Source organism: Channa argus, chromosome 2 (genome assembly GCF_033026475.1).
Source record: "Channa argus isolate prfri chromosome 2, Channa argus male v1.0, whole genome shotgun sequence".
In the NCBI taxonomy this organism is placed as follows: Eukaryota; Metazoa; Chordata; class Actinopteri; order Anabantiformes; family Channidae; genus Channa; species Channa argus.
Window position 1 is genome coordinate 30,636,491 of NC_090198.1, and position 19,822 is coordinate 30,656,312.

The window sequence follows — 19,822 nt, forward strand, 5'->3', positions numbered from 1 at the left end:
CAAACAAGCGCCACACGCAGCAGCTCCAAAGTCAACAGATTTATTTCCTTTAGCATTGAAGTTGTTCACAGTAACATCACAAGGGAAAACATTGCCAGTGGTTATCCTGCTCAGGAGTAACGCTCCGTGCTCCGAGTCCATTCGGTGTGCTCTGGATTCCCACAGTAGAAAAAGAGGAAAGCGAACAATGAAAAGGTATTGCTTTAATTTTTCTCTCTGATAACCCAACACCCACCCAGCTGGTGTGAATGAGTGACCCGATCGCCAGCGAGGTCCCTCTTCGAGAGAATGGGTAAGGAGGATGCATTGGACGAGGGGAAAAGGAAATAAAATATTATAAAAAAAATAAAAAAAACTTCAATAAATAACCAAAAGGCAAATTAGAACACGTAAAGAACATAAATACGTGAGAGTGGAGAGAAAACGAGAACAGGAGAACAATTCCAACAACGACATGCAAAGAAAAGACGAATGCTGAACATGCAAACAACCGTACAAGGTCAAAGCTAAGAGTAGGAATCCCCTTGATTTTTATTTTTTTGTTTTTTTTTTTTTAAATAAGCTTGTCAGTTAACTCGGCTTATTTACAGAATGACTGTTTGGTGAGATCGGAGTCATCACACACACAAGGGGGAAGAATGGGCCCACGATATCAACAAATGCTCGGCTCCTCTCAAAGAGGCTAAGTCTACATTCTTAAATTAGGGTAAATCATTTTCCAAACAGATATCACACAAGGTTTCTCTCATCAAAAAGCCAAAAAAATGAAAAAATGAGGGAACGTTCACACACGCGCATCAAGGTTTTCTTAAGGAGCAAATAACTTAAACATGACAAAGACGTCCTTAAATAATTTGACGTTAAACATTCTCTACATCTTTCATATAAATAATGGAGAATAAGTTAACAAAAACATGGTACAGTACAAAAATATACACAGCAGTTCAATGGTGTCTGAAACCTGCAGATAATTCAAAAGAACCTGAACCGGAATAAAAAGGTAAAAATGCGCTGACGCAGTGTAACTGAGCCTAAACGTGCTTCACTTGTCACAAGCACAGAAGGAAAAAGAGCCATTTTGTCCCTGAGGCCTGGTCACACCAGAAGCTCGTCTGAGGCTCTGCAGCAGGGACAGATAAAGGAAAAACAGGACAGTGTCCAAACAGGAACAGGTTCGTGTCTCTGGGGTTTTAGGGTCAGGGCTGTGCGGCATTTCAGTCTTTTAACAAGACAGAAGTAGGAGTGAAGAAAAACAAGAAAGTGGACACAGACGTCCACAAGGAGTCCACCTCGACCCCTCACTATCGTACCGTACAGAGGATGGTGAGGGAAATTTAACTTCTTTAAAAAGGAGTGAGGAACATAAAGAGGCGAAGAGACAGAACAATTCAGCAAAGAAGAAAAAACCTGAACACGCATAAAGGCATAAGGCCATTTATTTATTAATCAACTGTTAAGTGTTTTAACACTTTAAAATTTTATTTATTTATTTTTTTGTCCTTTTATCCCATGAGTTCAGTGTCACAGCGGATCATTGTCCACATGTTGATTTGGCACAGTTTTTACGCCGGAGGTTCTTCCTGACGCCCCCCTCCCCCATTTCTACCTGGCTACCTGGCCAGTACTGCACAGCTGGGGAGGGGAATGGGCTGTTAGGGGTTCAGTGTCTTGCCCAGAGACACTTCCGACATATAGCCGGGACCAGGGATCAAACCACGGACCATGTGGTCCGTGGACGACTGCCTTTACCAACTGAGCTACAGCTGCCCCTTGATACATTTAAAATTTTAAAATATAAATACGCATTCACAAAGTGATGAAGTCTTCAAGCTTTCCTTATGTAAATAAATGAATAAATTACTCAGTTTGGGGGGGGGGGGGGGGGGGGTGTCTGACACCATCAGCTGTCTGTCCCGGGGAGCAGAGGACAACAAATAAAACGAACGCACTACGACGGCTTTGTAGTAAAAACGCCGTGTGATTGGTCAGAGGCACAAACCACTGAAGAGGAGGAAAAAACAGCCAAATCGATTCTGTACAAATGAAGAGTTTCTGCTGCAGAACGTCTGCGCTGTGAAAAGCTGGTGTGACCCGACCTGAACAGGGACACGGAACAGAAAGTGGCAACACAAGTGAGAAACATGATGTCACAACAACACTGCTTTTTACATACGGAACATTATTCAGTCTGTACAACAGAATAGATCATTCATTTATGTAGTATCACCCCCCCACCCCCTCCCACTTATCATACTGTTATGGCCGACCTTGGAACTGTGAGGACCCCCCCCCCTTTACAGAAACGCCACCAACGGAGCTCGAAGATCCTCACAAACAAAATCACCGTTAAAACGAAGTGCAATCGTCCTTGTCTGTCCATCTTTTTGCTCCTGATCCAGTTCGTCAGCGTGTGCAAGTCATTACATCCTGCCAAGAAGCCATGTTGAGGAGCACGTGTGTGTTTATGTACATGTGGGACAAGTAAGAGACGGAGAAACCAGGACAGGGGGGACGTGTGTGTGTGTGTTTTTGTGTGTGTGTGTGTGTGTGTGTGTGTGTAGATTGACAAACATCACTGTCTTAAGGCTTTTTTTTCTTCTTACAACGTGTCTGAGATGTCTCTGTGTTGGGGTTGGTGGTAGGGGAGAAGTGGACCGTTCTAATGCAGAGAAAAGGACTCGAAGGGGGGGAGGACGAGGGGTCCTCTGTCTTTCCTTCAGTTTTAGACTCTCCTGGTGGTGGTGGGCCGCTGTCGGCCGGTCTCCGAGACCCGCCGAGGTTAATAGCTATTATGGATGATCCCTGGTGGCAGAGACAAGTCAAGCCATCACACACGTGAGGAGGACACACACCCACCGACAGACCCCCGAGGACACAGAGAGGGGAACAAGGTAGGGACGACAAAGCTACATTTGCTACTTGTTGTAAAATACTGAGCAACCTTCTAAAGTGAAATAGCCATTCTCATTGTACAGTACAAAACGTTTTGGCAAAAAGTCGACTGGATTGTGTTTCCACTCCTAACTAAAGGGCAACGTTAGCAGCTCTCCTCTGTCCTCATGTCTTACGACCTGAAACTGCTTCTCGTCTACTCTTGCACAGCTAGCGCTCCTTAAGGTTGTTCCTGCGTCCTGTTGCTGGCAGCCATCTTTGTTTTGTCTTTGCTGGAGGGACATTTAGAGTCATTGGGCAGGGGCTGGTTGGGCTTGCTGGTGGGGGCATGCTTGGCGGGGGAGCTAGGCGTGACGGGGGCGCCGGGGGAGTGGGACGCTTGGACGTTCTTCTCGTCTGAAAAAAGCTGTTTAATTACGTCAAAGAAGTTACTCAACGGGCTGCCTACACAGATGGGAAGAAAAGAAAAAAACAGAGAGAGAGAACAAATAACAGATGAGCAATGAGGTTAACGTGAGGAGACGAGGAGGAGGTGATGGAGGGGTGAGAGGGGGAGTGGAGCCGGAGGAAAGGAGACTCTTCGGACAGATTTAGGTGAGGTGGCAGCACGAGGAGCCGAAACAGCCGAGATGCCATCAGACAGCAGAGAATTTAGCGTTTGGCTTCAGAGTCTCGGTTTCTCCCGCCGGGTGGAGGCTGACAGAGCCCTGGAAGACGTCACAGACTCGTCGCATATGTGCTGACAGCACGGCCACAAACCAGACAAATTAAGAGATTAACATTCTGAAAATAATTTGTATTTGTTTACACCTGGAACTGGCTCCAGAAAGCGCTCGACCTGTATTTGCTGGCTCCTCACAGTAAAACTGGGTTCTATGTTAAGGTAAAAATACATAAGTAATAACCAGGCAATACCTTCATATTAATAATTGATACTATTTCATTACGTGTTACCCAGAAACACAGCTGTAATTTCGCTGCAATAACCATGAAACTTCTCCTTCACAGCCGTGAGTCTGTGATTGTGACAAAGGGAAACGTGGACGCAAACACTAATCACCTGATGTCAAGCTTTTCCATGGCCAGTCACAGAGATGAAGTCCAACAAAATGAAACACTTTTCGTATCAGCTGAGGTGAGTGTGTCTGCGTGTTTCAGCTTGGTTTTATCACACAGGAATTATCACGTGTTTCCAGGTACATTTACATATTGTATATCCAAGGTATTGCCTCATTACTGCATTTCTATTAGTAGAACCTTCTCTCCCTATCACCTCAAGCTGATGGCCTAGTGAATTTGTAAAGTTTGCTTTCAGTCCTGCAGATGTTGTTTTTTTACTCTCTTCTTACTGAGGTTTTTTTGGAGTTTGACTCATCTGTTTGCTCCTGAACGTCTTCCAGAGCTGCTGTAACTCTGCACCACATCAACATCCGTCCGTTAGGACAAAGGCTTTTTGGTGAGCGTATAAAAACATGCAAGGATACAGCACAGTCCACACATTAACACACTTATTGCCAAGGTTAGTCTTCAAACCGTGCTCTGTGCCCGTCAGCGTGAAGGCTGCTCTAACTTACCATTACTCTTCTTCACCAACACAGGCAGATGTGCATTTGTGATCTTTTTGTTCCAGTTATTTAAGTTATTCTGGAGAGTTTCTGAGGAACAGGGAGCAGCCCAGTATCAAGCATCACCATGCAAAAAGCCACACACACTCACTCACACGGTGAAAAATATATTATTCTTATCAAGTCATTTGGGATTATTGAGCTTCAAGAAAAACAAAAGCATGTTGGTTGTTACAGAAAAGACTGATTACTGATTAATAACGTTGTCATTAGTCTGCATCTTTACAAAGTAACTACATGCTCAGTGCAGAGTCTCAATCATGAGGCTGCTGTTCATTGTGCTTATAGAACATTAAATTGGAAAACAAGTAGTTTGGAAAAAAAATCCAATTTTTACGATGGAAACTAGTTAAAAGACCTGGAGTTAGGATTTGTATTAAATTCTCCGTTTTACAGGTCCCACATTTTCCAGAGAATTTTCTGGAAACTTTTCTCTCACTTTTTAGTATTTTAACAACTAAAACAATTTTCATGCTGGAAACGTTCACAGGCTCTGATTTACAAATGCATTTCCACAAACCGGAACTGGGAACTAGTCTCTGCCGTAATAATAAAATACTGTAAGTATCAGATCAAGAATGTCTGAATACTGATGTGTGTTTATGAATTACTGCCAGTCCTGCATGATAATAAACAATAAGCCGATAATTAATTAGTGCAGTAATTCAGACTTGAACTGTCAGCAGCTATTCTGGGAAGTTTCAACGAAAATATCTGGATAATACAGGACACATAGAATAAAGTGGTACCAGATCTTTATGTGTGTGTATGAAAGTGAACCTTCATACTGATGTGTTTTATTTTCAGTGTTATATTTCTCTTACTGTTGAACAAACTAAATGCAAACTATTCGTCACAAAAAAATTCTTTCATGGAGAGTAAAATTGTATTTCATCAAAACTGAATTGATGAAATTGACAGATCAATTAAGGGTTTAGTCTAAAAAACAAAAACAAAGAGCCACAGTTGACATGTTCCTGCTTGGTCCAACCAACACCAAGATATTCAGAAAATACAAAATGAAACAAATTTTAGAAGCTGAAATGTGTCATGTGTGCATTGAAAAGTACTTTAATCTACTAATTGGTGCTGCAGTCAGAATCTCTCCACTACTGTCCTAGTTGTTACGAAATCTGCATAAAATATTCAGTCTCTCCAGAGGGTGAACCAAAGTTTTACTAAGGAGTTTATTTCAAGTGAAAACGTCCAAAAATTAAAACTTGGTTTTGTTGTAATTTGAAAAACAAATGACGATTCTATTTTCTAAATGACTTGTAATGATATATATATTTTTTTGCAGCTCAAACTGACTCACTCACTTGCGCGCGCACACACACACACACACACACACACACACACACACACACACACACAGTTAGTGTTAGTGCAAACAGGTTGTGTTGGTTACAGCCTCCAGAACGTTGCCAGTGTGTGTTAAAGGTGTTTTTGCCGGGAGCTCCCGGCCGCTCTAGATCTTACCACGTTTGGAGGATTTACTGGGCAAAGAGGCAGAGCGCTGAGAGCCATCTGAGAGCAGAGGACAGTATCAGAAACACCAAGCCGCTCACTGAGGCCCAACGCTTCATACAACAAACATGGCTGCATCACACTGGCTAATAAACTTAAAGCAGAAATACAGACACGTGAATGTTCAGCTCTTTTTTCCAGAGTTCAGTTACATGCAGTAGTTATGTGTTGTGCTGTAGTTTTTCACGGAGGATGAAGAGTTTGTGAAAGTGGCTGAGCTGGTCGTGCTGCCATTACCGACATGTAGCTTTAATTTTACGCAGTATGTTGTGAATCTGGATCTTCTAAAGTGTCACTGACCTCCAACGATGTGTACACCACCACCAACCAGTCCAGCTGCAGTTTGCATGTCTGTCCAGACTCATTCTAATCAGTTCATCCGTGAGTGGACAAATGTATGAGTGGATGTGTGCGCTGGATGTTATGCCACCTGCTATTGCATTAATGAGAAAGAGACAGATCAAGGTCACAGCAACTTTGACCTTTAACCACCGAAATCTAATCAGTTCATCCTTTAGTGCAAGTGCATATGTGGGCAGGAAATTTGTTGCTTTGTTTAATACATTGAGGCTGGTTTCAGCACAAAACCAAATGAATGATGAAATCCCAAACCTGAGAATCACGATAACATCACTTGATCTCGCTTGATGCCAGTATCAGTGTATGGTCTTGATCAGCGGTGCTGGTATGGGGCAGCAATTGTAGCTACTTGATAAATGCTTTTGCAAAAATTTACTGAATTAATAATTATATTTTACAGAAGAACCTCTGCACTACAAAGTTGTGCTTATTCTAGTCCTAGGAACTACGGTGCACCGAACAAGGCCTGTGCTGATACCTGCTACAGAGATTTGAAGTAAAAGGAAATGTCCTGTTCCTGGACCCAGCTTTTTATTTAGTCTCTAGCTAATGTTCTTTACCCCTGGAGACTCTGGGCAACAGGCTGAACATTCACTGTGGCAGAGGTTTTTCTTTAAAAAACCTCTGCCACCATGTACAACATGTCCAACTGTTAAAAACATACACAAGTCATCAGGTTCATATCTGCAGGGCTGTTTTGGGGTTTGGTAAGTCTTCAAACATGCAGATTGAATCCACAGATCAGCAAACACTCGTGTTTGTTTGCTCACTCCTGACTTTCTCACAGTGACATACATTACAGAGCATGCTTTCATTTCATTAGTGGCAAAAACAAGTGTGTGCGAATGGCAGCTCACCCAGAACCATCAGCGCACACAGTTTGAATCTGAACCGAGCCCAGAGGCCGGTTTGTCAAACAGGACATATGCACACTTTTGACTTTTTGTTCAGCATGCGGTTACTCCGTCCAACCATGTGGGGGTAGAGGAAAGCTGTGGATGACGAGAAGCAGGGTGGCATGGAGAGGCAGGCCAGAGGAAGACAGAGATATGCGATAGAGGGTAGAGATGTGGGTTTTTGGCACATGTACACAGTCAAGGTTTTACTGAGGTTGTGCATACAGTGCCTGATAACAGTTCCCATCTGTGGCAGTGACTGGCCAGACTGAGGCTACTGGTGCATTGTGTTAAAGTGAAAGCTGCATTTAGCTGAACGTGGGAGATTCTTCCAACAGGACAGTGGTTTACAAAACAGATGTGGTGAAGTCTGCTTTGAGTAGTGCCCTCCTGCCTCGTTATTAAGTTTCCATGTGTTGCTGTTTATGGCAGAGGTTTGGGTTTGAATTCGTCCACCTGCCAGAAAACACTGAAAAGCTGGAACTGAGAGCATCATTAAAAACAACAGTCCTGCTACTGATAAGACTGAATTCATTTTGCCAGATTGTAAAGTAAAGTAAAGTTTGGCCGTATCTTACTAATAACCAACAAGCTAGTTAGAGGAGCATCACTGCCAGATGTTTTCTATCTTAAAGAGAATGGGACAAAATCAGGATTTGCTGCTGTGCACACTGTTTTCCAACCACTGTCTCTCTGAGAGATCAGAGATAAGGAGTCGACTGAACGTCGGTTTGGGATTTTTTAACAAACTCAGTTTTTTATAAAGTGTCCAAATGTACGTCACAACATCTATAGCTGCACTTGTGTTTCACCTGAAACAATAGTTACTGTAAGAAACAGGGAACACAATGTACAGTTCCTGTTCCACTGTGTAGGTACTGGTCTTCACCACCAGAGGGGACCATTATCAAGCTAAGAACCACAGAAACAACAAGAGGAACATTTTGTTGCCACACTAACAAACAAAACTAACAAGGACAGCTGGAGAACAGTCACTTTCTTTTCTTCCATATTTTTAAATGGATCTATAGGCAGTTTCAAATATCCCATCACAATAGAGATCTCAACGCGTTGGTGGGATTCTTTCTGAGCGGGATTTGAATGTTTTAGCTCATTTAACAGAAACGAAAAATTCCAGTGTTATTCTGAATCCTTTCTCGCTCTCTTAGACAAAAGCATTGTGTGCACTAATGAATCAGCTGATCCACATGTGTCCAGCTGTGAAAACACTAGCTGAGCCTGAGCCGTCGTCTTTAGTTTGATGTGCAGCTCCTAAGCAGCGCTAAGTTGCCCTGAGAGCCCATTAAATGTTATCATGTACTGTGTGTGTGTGTGTGTGTGTGTGTGTGTGCGCGCGCACGCCATGGTGCAGTATGTGGCAGGAACATGCACGTGGAGATGCCGTGTGCTAAAAGCAGTGGGCCGAGCTGAGCCGAGGTGGGCTGCGGGTGTGGCTGTGCCGTGAGAAGTGCCAGGACGCCGGGGGGGGGGAAGAGAAGGAGGAGAAAGTGGTAGAAGGTTGGGGTGGGGGAGGTGGGGGAGGGAGGGGACAGGTGGCCAGCAGCTACACTTACCAGATATCTGGGGCTGGATGCCGGGCTGGTCATTGGAGCTGAGCAGCTGAGCCTGGATGGTCTCCACCACGCGCTTGAAACGTCGGCTGGGACCTGATGAGACGACAGCAGACGAGCAACAACATGTAAAATTATCTCTACAAGTTCACATTCAAAAACCTAATTAGGTAAAAAAAAATGTGTAAATGTACTTGTGCCTGGTAACGGAAGAATTTATTTATTTGTCCTTTCAGTTTAACCCATGAGTTCAGTGTCGCCACAGCGGATCATTGTTCCCATGTTGATTTGGCACAGTTTTTACGCCGGATGCCCTTCCTGACGCACCCCTCCCCAATTTCTGCTGGGCACTGCACAGCTGGGGAGGGGATGGGCTGTTAGGGGTCTAACAGCTTATTCTTTCTTGCCCAGAGAAGTATTCACTTAGTACAAATACCGCACTGTAAAACACTAATGGGACTGCACTAAAAAAGTTACTGAAGTAAAAGTATTTAATTTCAATCAGCAAAATCTACTAAAAGTAAAGGTTGTTTACGCAGAATTTGAGCTCATTTCCTTAATGTTTATTTTTTGTTAACCTCCTGGATTTTCTGGATTCATCGATCCGACTCTGCCTCTCACACTTGTCTCTTAAATTCTAAAATAGCCCCAGGAGAGTTTTAGCTTAGCTCAGCACAAAGACTGGAAACACTTAAATCTCCTTCTGTCTTATTGTCTCAGACTGGCTGCAGGAATTTACTCCCACTTTTGGAGTTTTGCAGCATCACAAAGGTGCCTCCCTGATCAGAAGTTCATTTGGTGATTTGAGGAACGTTTTACTACTGATCTAACAAACCATCCACCCGACATTTGGTTTTGGTACAGTCAGTGAGGCCACTGGGCTCAGCACATCGCCATATGGAACAACCCAATTACTTCTGAGCATCTGCAAGTAGCGAATGTGAATAAAGACTTTTCCTGTCAAACCGCTGTCTCCACTTAGGGCAAGCTGGGCTAAAACTAAGTCAAATCCAACAGTTCTGCAGCCTCCAAAATGATCAGAGAGTTAATCCCATTTTCCCTGAAACTGTTGGAACTGAACATTATGACCTTCATGAAGGAGGATTTACTGCAGGACTGTTTGGTTAGACTGACACAAGTGTATATTATAATGCATTTTAAATCTGTAAGATGAAAATTGTCACACTTTCTGTTAGTCAGTAGAAGATGTAATATGTAAGCTAAACATGTATGAACAGTGTTTACCTGAGAGCAGCGTGAATGTGACGGAGTAGATGCCGTTTTCCTTGGTGGCGCCGGTGCTCTCGGTGTAGGTGATGTCCACCTGGAACTTCACCGGCTTCTGGAAAACTGTCGGGCCGGCCGTGGACTTGTACTCGGCTCGGAAGCTGGTCTGAGAGATGACGCTGTGGCTCAGACTGGGGATCTGAGGTAGACAGACAAATGGTGGTTAGATGGTTTTATAAGTGAAAAGAAAAAAGAGTCTTTTGAGGATTATTGGAAATTCTCTATTGCTCAAGCAGCAAGTGTTTGAATGACAGTTGCGTCTAGAGAGGCGGTGATTTGTTCTGGTTACAGCAGAGTAACCACATCACGATCACTCATTTCCTGCTGTCTTCACATTATATTTGTTGTTTCCACTTCATATAATAGGCAGTGGTGGATGAAGTACTCAAAAACTGTACTTAAGTTAAGTTAGGGGGGCGGTGGTTGGGAGGGGGACATTACCTTCTTTCTGTTGAGAAGCGTCTCATGTTGGACCATCACACAGTGACAGTCTCACTAACGGCTCTGTCATTTCAAGAATAAAATACTTATACAACAACGGAGAAAATGTCCAGAGAGCTGGACGTGAGGGGAGGACGCCCAGAATTAAGGGGCCACAGTCCATCAATCATTAATGTCTCAATCAGCAGGTACCGCTCTGTCATTTTAGCACCAATTCATCAGCTTAATGTCTAAAAACACAGCATTAGTCCGGGGGGTTTCACTCCTGCACAGTGAATACAGGCTAAACTCAGCACAACATGCCAAAGAATACATTTACTGCACACCGGCCCACACTGAGTACTAACCCCTAACCCAATATGTGAAAGAACTGACACTATGTCTGACACTGGTTAAGTGAAGAGATTCTTGTCTCGGTGGTGATGTTTATATAAAGACAAGTGATTTATTATGAAATGTGTAAATTAATGTAACAACTTTGATTAGAAATGTAGTGGAGTAAAGAGAACAGTGTAGATATTTGCTCTTAGATGTAGTAAAGTAAAAGTCTGCTTACGTAAAGTTCAGATACGCAAAAAATGTACAAAATACTTATACTCTGTTACTGTCCATCACTGATCTTATATGTAGTTTTTCTTTCTCCAGGACAAAACAACACAGAGAACACAGACGAAGAAACTTACGGAGAGGAAGGCGTGAACGATGTCGGCCTTTATGGAGCTCAGAGGTTTGTCTCTGATCACGATGAAGATCTGCTCCTCCTTCTCCAGGTTGATGAAGTTGCCGAACCACGACTTTTTAGCCAGTCTGACAGAAGGAGACGGACTGAGATTAGACCTGAAGCTGGCTCAGAGCAGACAACATCAGCAACTTATTTTATTTACCTCAGAAAAAAAAGGATGAATCTTTGTCAACAACTCAGAAAAAGGTCTTTTTTTCAGAGCAGGAGTAAATAGTATGTGATCTAATGATGAAGATTAGATATCATCTTGGGGTAAAAAATTGTGTGATGTTAATCATTTTTACTGATCTACGTGAGAATCTGTAAAGCTTTGAGAGTAAAGGCTCTTCCTGCTGAGAATCACCTGCCCTGCTCCAATAATGCAAGTTATAATTTCATGTTATTTTGCTTTGCAAATAAACACTTATGGATTATTTCTTAAATGACAAAAAGATGCAAAAATGACATTAAACAGCAAAATCAAAAAGAACCACAAACAGACTGAAGGTGACCAAACAAAGAGTGGGGGGGTCGACCCCTGTCTTTTCTCGTAATATGTCCACGGGCTGTGTTACTCACTCTGGAGAAGAGTCCGGAGTGAGACTGGACATGTCTTCCTGGGTGGGAACTGTGGATACAAACAGAGGTCAAAGGTCACAGCTTCTTCTATAGGACTTCAGTTTGTCTTGTGTTTCCACTCAGTGTGGTAAAAACAATCAGTGCAAATGAGTCTATTTGGACAGTGACAAATAACTGCTCTGCTCAGTTTGTCTGGAGGCATTTTCATGCACTGTCAATGTACAGTTGCTGTGTGAAAACTGCCTGAACCAAAGTGAAAAAGGTCAGTTTTCCACTTCCTGTAGTGAGATAGTTATCCTGTAAATGACATGGCCAGAGGCTGCTGTTTCCCATGATAAAGCTGGCAGCAGGTGAACCAGAGTTAAATGCAGCCATTAGGAAGAGATGATTTGTATCTATTCCCTCGAGCTAAAGCAACGCGGTGTGATGCATAAACACTCTCCACTGAGTCGATTATCATACAGATAAGACTGAGATCACACAGACCTGATCTGAATAAATCATAAACACAGGTCTCATTTTATCTGAAAAGCCCCTCCCTTCCCCACCAACCTTGCATTTTCCTGCGGTGGAAGCGCGGTGAGCCCAGGAAACTGTTCTTGATGGAGTTGAGGCGCGTCCTCCAAGGCATCCCGCCAATGGAGGGGCTTGGCGGTGGCGTCGGGCTGGGCGTGCCGGCCGGGCTGTCCTTGGGCGTGTGCACCGGGGTGCCTTTGGGGGTGGGGAGAGGGCTCCCTCTGGGGGAGGGGTGGGGAGTCACCTGTGTGATGGGGACAGATTTGCCGTTGTGGTCAGGGTGGAGGTGGTGGCGGCGGAGGGGCGACATTGGAGGCACAGGGGACAGGGGAATGGAAAGTTTTGGGGGGACGGTGAGGGGAGGGTGGCGCCTCACCCTCGGGCTGTTGGGGACAGAGGGAGCCAGAGCCTGGCTGGGTGTGTTCGGCTCAGATTTTGGGGTGGTGGGGCTCTGGGCTGTGTTAGGGAGAGGGTTGGACCTGGTGGTCTGCAGAGGCTTCTCAGATACTTTAGGCTTGGCGGGGAGGGTCTGTGTGCGGGGGTGCATGAGGGGAGACCCCATCTTTGGCTGGAAGGAGTTGGGCGTGCGGGGCCCCACCCCATTCAGACGGACCTCAGGGGAGTGGATGGGGCTGCGGTTTGGGGACTGACACAGGTCTGGGGACTGGGGCGGGATGAAAAACCGCCGAGTGGGCTGCGATTGGTCATGCACCATTCGACATGACGGCAGAGTCAGCCAATGAGAAAGCGAGGTCACAGCAGGAGGGACAGGTTCATTCCCATAAAAACACACCAGGAAATAAAAAAGCAGCAGATGGGTTGAGAGGTGAAGCAGGCAGGAGGAGGTGAGAGTGCAAGAAAGACAGAAAAATAACATGCGATTAGCGAAGTGATCAGCCAATCAGGAGGCAGCAGTGAAGCTTCGTGAAGCATTAACAGTAGGGATGCACCGAGCTCACAGCTAAAACCTTTGTACTGTTTTAATATCTTCAATAATACCTTGTTTTATGCAGGTGACATCAACTCTTCCTCTCAGTGAAATGTGCCAGTCTTTTTAATTTTATTTGTTGCTTTATATGTTCTATTATTTAAGTGGAGGTTGGTTCTCCAGTGTCCAACGCTTCGCATTGTTTGATGCCTTTTGTCTTGTGAAGAACTTTGAAAGGTGCAAAAGAAATAAATTTTACTTATTTACAGTATCCTGTTCCTGAGCAAATGACTAAAGATGCAGATTATAAGAATATTTACATTATTGGCTTTAATATTTAGCCACTGCTGCCACAGTTGACTCCTGGTGCATTTACAGTATGTTGATCACAAACAGGATGAAAAATGTGTTTACATCAGGCTTGACTTTTATGATAAATTGCTAACTGTAATAACATTGAAGAACAAGTAAAGAACCTTTGTCTCAATACTATTGTCATTATTTTGGTTTAACGTTCACCTGTTGCATGAGGATTTGATGCTTTCTCATCTCTCCCACAACAGTAAACTAATTAACTGTGGGTTTGGAGCTTTGGTTAGAGAAAGTAAAACATTTAGAGACGTCACCTGCAACTGTAAATGTTGAAAAATGTTGTTACATTTTCTGACATTGTACTGACTAAATGATCAATTGATTGTTAAAATAATATTCAGCAGCCTAGAACAGTCATTGTTTTTCTTGTGAATTCGACTCTCTTATACTAATTTCCTGACATTTTGTATCATATAGACAAACCAGAAGCAACTGATCCACATTAATCAACAGACTCACAGAGTAACGTCAGCATTTCAGTCGGCCGAATGTACGTCGGTGCATCCCTAATTAACAATGAGTAAACCAGCTTTAAAGATTTAGCTTCACCCTCCACCAGAGTGCATGCACAGTGCAGATGCACAATGCTGTGAAATGAATTAACACCGATAAAACACCTCAGTGACTGTTCTCATTATCTATGTGCAGAGTGATTCCTCCACGTTATGTCGATGAGAAGGAAACGTGTGTGTCAGTGCAGGAGAAACATCGGAATCACAAAAACACACGGTCACCATCTTTACCAAATCACAGTTCAGGCCTCATGTAAGAACCACTGATGAGATGCACATTATTCAGAGTCAGAAGCAGGACAGTGATTGTCCAATAAGACAGAAAACAATGGCTGGAGGATTTTTGCCTGAGTGAATATGGAGTTGCAGACATCTACTAAAATAAGAAGGTGCAAACTGGATTAGAAAATTCTCTTGATTGTCATGTTGTCATTTTGACATGTGGGCCTCTGTGGCAGAAACGTAGCTGCAGCATTCATGACATCACAACTAGTTATTAGCCAACCACTGTGCACGTGAGCCGCAGCTTGTGCCTTTCACAGCTCGCTGTACATGCAAGTCAGAGAATAATTCACAGAAAATCAACTTATGGTGACGTTGGCCGACGCTCCGAACATTCTGAAGGGATCTTCTAAATCCCCACAGAGTCTCCTAACTGTCCAGGTTCAGAAAGATTTTCTCAGCAGTTTCTCGGGTAGTGCACCAGCTCAGGCTTGGTGCCGCGTGTGACGTGGAAACTTTTCATATTCTGTGCTTTGGATTTATCAATGAGAGAAAAGCTGTTGGCGTAATTTTGGTGACTTTTAACGAGATAATTAAACTTCTTCTAGTACTAAAAACAAATAAGAGCCAAACCATTACCCACAGCTGGGACTTCCACCTGTTAACACATCATTTAAATTGCCTAATTACAACACATCAATGAGTCGCACCTTCTGGGCTTCCGGCAGATTGCTCCTACTGAAGCATGATCAACATGATCATTTCATGGAGGGAAAAAACATTAGAGGTGAACAGAATAATAAAGATCCCCTGTAGACAGGTTTTAACATTCTCCTCCCCTTCTGTCACAGGCCTCTTTGTATTAGCATTGTGATTTTTGGAATTTAACTGGATGCCAAACTGCTTGGTCTTAATTCCTGTCAGATTCGGGATCCGTGGAGTCACAGCTATGGGAATCATAATACTGTCTCTATTTTCTTTCCTAATATGACTGGATAATTAGTTTGCTTCCAGCAGAACTTAAAGTGACAACCTCGCCACAAACGAAGCGAACTTGTATAGCATGATAAAGGACTTGCTTATGCTAATGTACTCCTGCTCGAATGCATACGATTTTCATCAGGCAGAAACACGTGATTTACAGCACAGGTTTGGTGAATATGAACAAGGAACCCTTCAGAAAATGACTTAAAGAAGTGTAGGAAAATGTTTTTGCATGAGGCCTGATGATTGTCATTCATCACTTTTTAAACAGTAGCTACAGACTCAAATCTGCCCGTCGTCCAGTTTGTGTTCGGATGTCAGAATATAATGGGCCTTGAACAATAAAGCAAAGCGATTCCTCGTGAAGAAAGCTCCTGTTTGCCTGTGCAAGAAGGCAAATGTTTGATGATACACAGTCTGTGTCTTTGCTGAGGGTTGGATTAAAAATGCAAGACTTTACACTACATATTGAGCTGCAGCTTGATTTGCACAGTTAACCTTCCTGCTTCGCGTGTGCAGCAGCACTTTTCAGGCTCTTTCTCACACAGTGATGGATCGATTCTTTAGCTAATCCTGCAGCTGCATGAGAATATGTTCTGAATGGACATTAATCACCGAATCCCATCTGGAGTTTGGCCTCCGATGGATCCGGTTCCACTTCATCCAAAGCTGTGTGACGTGCAATACGGCCTGACTGAAAGCTCAGGGTGCAGCTGGTTCTCTCAGCTCAGACTCGACTTCAGGCTCGTCCTGTACGTCAGACAGGCTCACGATGAAGTGCACAGAGGTGTGTATGAGCTGCTGATGACAGGCTGAAGTAAATGGATATTTCTGTGTGTCAGTGCAACAACAAAACCGGCAGCGGCAGCCGGTTTTATGGGATTTATGGGCATTATGGGATGTTGCTCAGTGCGTGGTGAGGTCGGACACTTACCCGGGGACTGCTGAGGGGACTGGTGGACAGACCGGAGGAGGCTCCGCTGATCGACCGTGATCTGCACAAAACACACAAAGTAAGATCAGTGTGTGGAAACTCAGCACGGTGGATGACACACAGCACAACAAACTGCTTTACAAACACACACACACACACAAAATATGTAGCTACAAAATGTCCTAAACTCCTCAGTAGATCAGTTTTAATGAGCAGAGATTTGATCTCAGCTCAAATGAGGACAGATCACCAGCGGAAAACAGTTTTATATTTCTGCACGTCAACAGAACTTCACTCTCTGCTGTTTGTCCCTTTTATTCCTGAATCATACGTCGTCTGTTCTTGCTTAGCTGCTAAAACATGTTGCCTTAGTGCCATATGAACATTTATCACCGTTTTTATTTCGGATTATTACAGTATTATGGCCTCAGGTTGCCCAGCTCCTTCTCACAAGCTTTGTTTGTGAGAATGTCCTGGTTTATCATTTTTGGTGGATCATGGAAGAAAAAAAACGTTTCAACGCACCAAACTTTGACTAATTAATTCTGCTTCCTGAAGTTGCCAAGTTCCCATTTTCTTCCATCAAACAGAAAAATTACTGTCAGCTCACGACTCCATGCTCCCACACCAGCTCGTACAGCAAATTATTAAAAAAATAATGCCTCGATTGTAATTAGTGCTACAGCTGACGTTACATAAGAGTCTAATTGTGCTGTCCCTGTGTCCTACGGTGAAGCAGTTATAGTGACCAAGACATACTGTCCTCAATAATTTATTAAGACCAACTTGAAAAAACCTGAACATCACGATGCCTGGCAGCACAGTGCTGCATGTTATAATTTTAGCATTTCGTGTGTTTGCAGTTTGTCCTATGCATAATTTAACCATCTGCACTTATTCCACAGCTCCACCCTCCATCACTCTCATGTGCATTTAGCATTAAGCTCTGAACACAATTTTTTATTATAATTGTGTTTTTGCTTAAATTGTACACAGTGTCTCAGCGTCCTGGAAGCTTCTGGTTACAGTTTGATGTCTTTCATCAGGTCACATCATTTAAACAGATGTGAATCTTTAGTAGAAATTGCTCCATGGGTTCACAAAACACCTTAAGTGAACACGTGGTAAAGCTCCACCATGCAAAGTAAAACACACATGTAAACAAGACTCTTCACAACCTGAGTAACTTAATATCTGTGAAGGCTCCATTAATGCTGAGAGACATCAACATCCGCTGCCGTCCAAACAACATCTTTGTGTATTTCAGCAACACAATGTCAAACCACAATGTGCAAGTTTTACAGGTGCTAAACTGACCTGCCTGCATTTCGGACCTCAAAATATCTGGAGCACGTTGAAGTGAAGAATATGAATATATGAAACGGCCCCGAACTTTAGGCAACTTGTTTAGATTCTAGCGAGCCAGCTTAGTTAAAAATAATAATTAATAAACAGATTCACTACATCATTAAACTATGGTTTGACAGTGACAGATGTTACATTGTGTTATGTAGAAACCAGATGTTCCATTGAGGAGTTTCCATTTTATAAAGACTCACTGATGCCAAAAAAAAAAAAAAAAAAAGAACAACAACAACATCGATAAAACGAAGAAAACGAAACTTTAACAAAACATTAGCACTTGGCTGACAATGTCACGCCATCACAAAATCTAATTTAGTCTCAGTGGTGTCATCTCTTCTTTGTGTGTGTGTGTGTGTGTGTGTGTGTTCAGTCATATTTAAATATGATTTACTGCTTTAATTTTTCACCTCCCACAAAGCCAAATTGTCTATGGGCAATTAAATCCTAAAGATGTCAACAAGCCTGTGTGGTTTTTGGTAAAAGGTGTGTGTGTGTGTGTGTGTGTGTGTGTGTGTCAACGCCATTTGGACAAAAGAGAAAGGAGAAGAAGAGAGCTATGAAAAGTTAATGATACGTAGATGAAAAATGGAGAAGCTCACGAAGAGAAAAAATTTGAACCAATGATAATGAATTTTGCATCTTGCGTGTGTGTGTGTGTGTGAAGCCAAATGGGCAAATGTGATTTGATTTTCCTTCTGACCTTTCAGCCACGTAGAGGCCAACATCCTGCATAGACCAGAGGTGTCCAACCTTTGTCCCCTGAACATCACTAGTTACACATTTATTCGTGTTGTATCCAAAGATTCAAACTGATCAGCAGTTATTCATTTTCCATATCCTAACTTCTCATCCTAAAATCCCTTTAGAGTAAATGTCCCTGCCTTCACAAATTAAACCTCTTTGGACTCATTTGAGACATAAACTGCAAAATGCTGGACTGCATTTGAAAAGGAGCAGGTTTAATGTCTGTCCCATGTGTCCTCTGAATCTTAAGGCGAGCTGCTGCGGTGGAGACCTGTGTGTTAACTAACTGAAGACACGCTGAGTGTCTGCCGCCACACATCAGGCTGAATTAATGACGGCGAGGAGCCGCTTCAGAGGCGAGCGCTCGATTAACATGCAGCTCATTAACTGTGACACCCATCCAGTCCCCCATCAGGAAGCTGGTGCTGGCTACACTTTGAAATCTGAAAATTAATTCAGGGTTTATGGCTGCTGATGTGTGTTAGAGCAGGAGCATCAGAGGGGAAGACAACAAGCTTAGTTTTTATGGATCTCCCCAATTAGATGATGAGGGAGATAAAGGGCTGTTCAGCGGGAGTCGAGCTTTATTTCCATCTCCTGTTTGTGCTCCATCTGCACCGTCCTGGCAATTAATTTATGCTAATCTCTATCCAGGCCGTGAATCCATAGACAAACTGTACAAGGTCAGCAAAACTGGGGAGGGGGGTGGTTGGTTTGGAGACAGTGAAATTCCCCCTCACCCTCGCACAAACAAACACTAACACACACAAACATACACTGTACACACACTGACAATGGAGAGAAATGGGTGGAAGGAAGGAGGCAGAAAAGTTGACCTAAAAAAATCCCTCCCCTCCCGCCCGGGGCTGATGGAGTAACATCTCTCGCGTGCTGGTCCCATCAGGGCTGTAGCCTCAGTCTTTTACCATGTCTGTAGATCATCGGAGGTCCTCAGTGTCAGTTCAAGACTTTCAATCTCACAACTGTGTAAGAACTGTTTCAGGTCATGTTCAGGAAAATGAATCATTTTGGATCCATTTTTTGTTTTTTGGTTTCCAGCAACACATTCAGAAGAAGTTGGGACAGTGATGAACCTGGTCCCATCCTGGTTTCTGACATGCTCAGCATCTCAGAGATGCTCTGCTTATACAGAATCATGAAACTGATTTGTTGCCAATTAAGCTCGTTAGCTGATGAAGACGCTACAACAGGGGTAACATTTTACACAGTGTCCTAAATATTGTGACCCTTTCCTGAAGGGTGGCAATAATCTTTTCTGAATGGGCAACGAAGGAGCAAGTTTCACATAGACTCAGTTTCCGGTGTCCAGTATAAGGCACCTACTT

At 43.3% G+C, this 19,822-nt stretch overlaps 1 protein-coding gene across 11 annotated transcripts in view; it reads right to left on the minus strand.

Annotated features, from left to right (window-relative positions):
* Positions 1–24: 24 nt before the first annotated feature.
* LOC137107684 (serine/threonine-protein kinase BRSK2-like) overlaps positions 25–19,822 on the minus strand; it is a 109,731-nt gene continuing 89,933 nt past the window's right edge. For 4 of the 11 annotated variants that reach the window (XM_067491558.1, XM_067491594.1, XM_067491567.1 and 1 more), the window contains 8 exons: positions 16,368–16,428; positions 12,452–12,659; positions 11,900–11,948; positions 11,283–11,406; positions 10,117–10,297; positions 8,875–8,967; positions 5,997–6,044; positions 25–3,336 (listed from right to left, as the gene is read on the minus strand). In XM_067491558.1, the coding sequence (XP_067347659.1) occupies positions 3,113–3,336; positions 5,997–6,044; positions 8,875–8,967; positions 10,117–10,297; positions 11,283–11,406; positions 11,900–11,948; positions 12,452–12,659; positions 16,368–16,428 (988 nt within the window). In that variant the 3' untranslated portion in view covers positions 25–3,112. Of the gene's footprint in view, positions 3,337–5,996; positions 6,045–8,874; positions 8,968–10,116; positions 10,298–11,282; positions 11,407–11,899; positions 11,949–12,451; positions 13,110–16,367; positions 16,429–19,822 lie in introns of all 11 variants that reach the window. The other 7 variants (XM_067491547.1, XM_067491529.1, XM_067491538.1 and 4 more) reach the window with 5 other exon arrangements.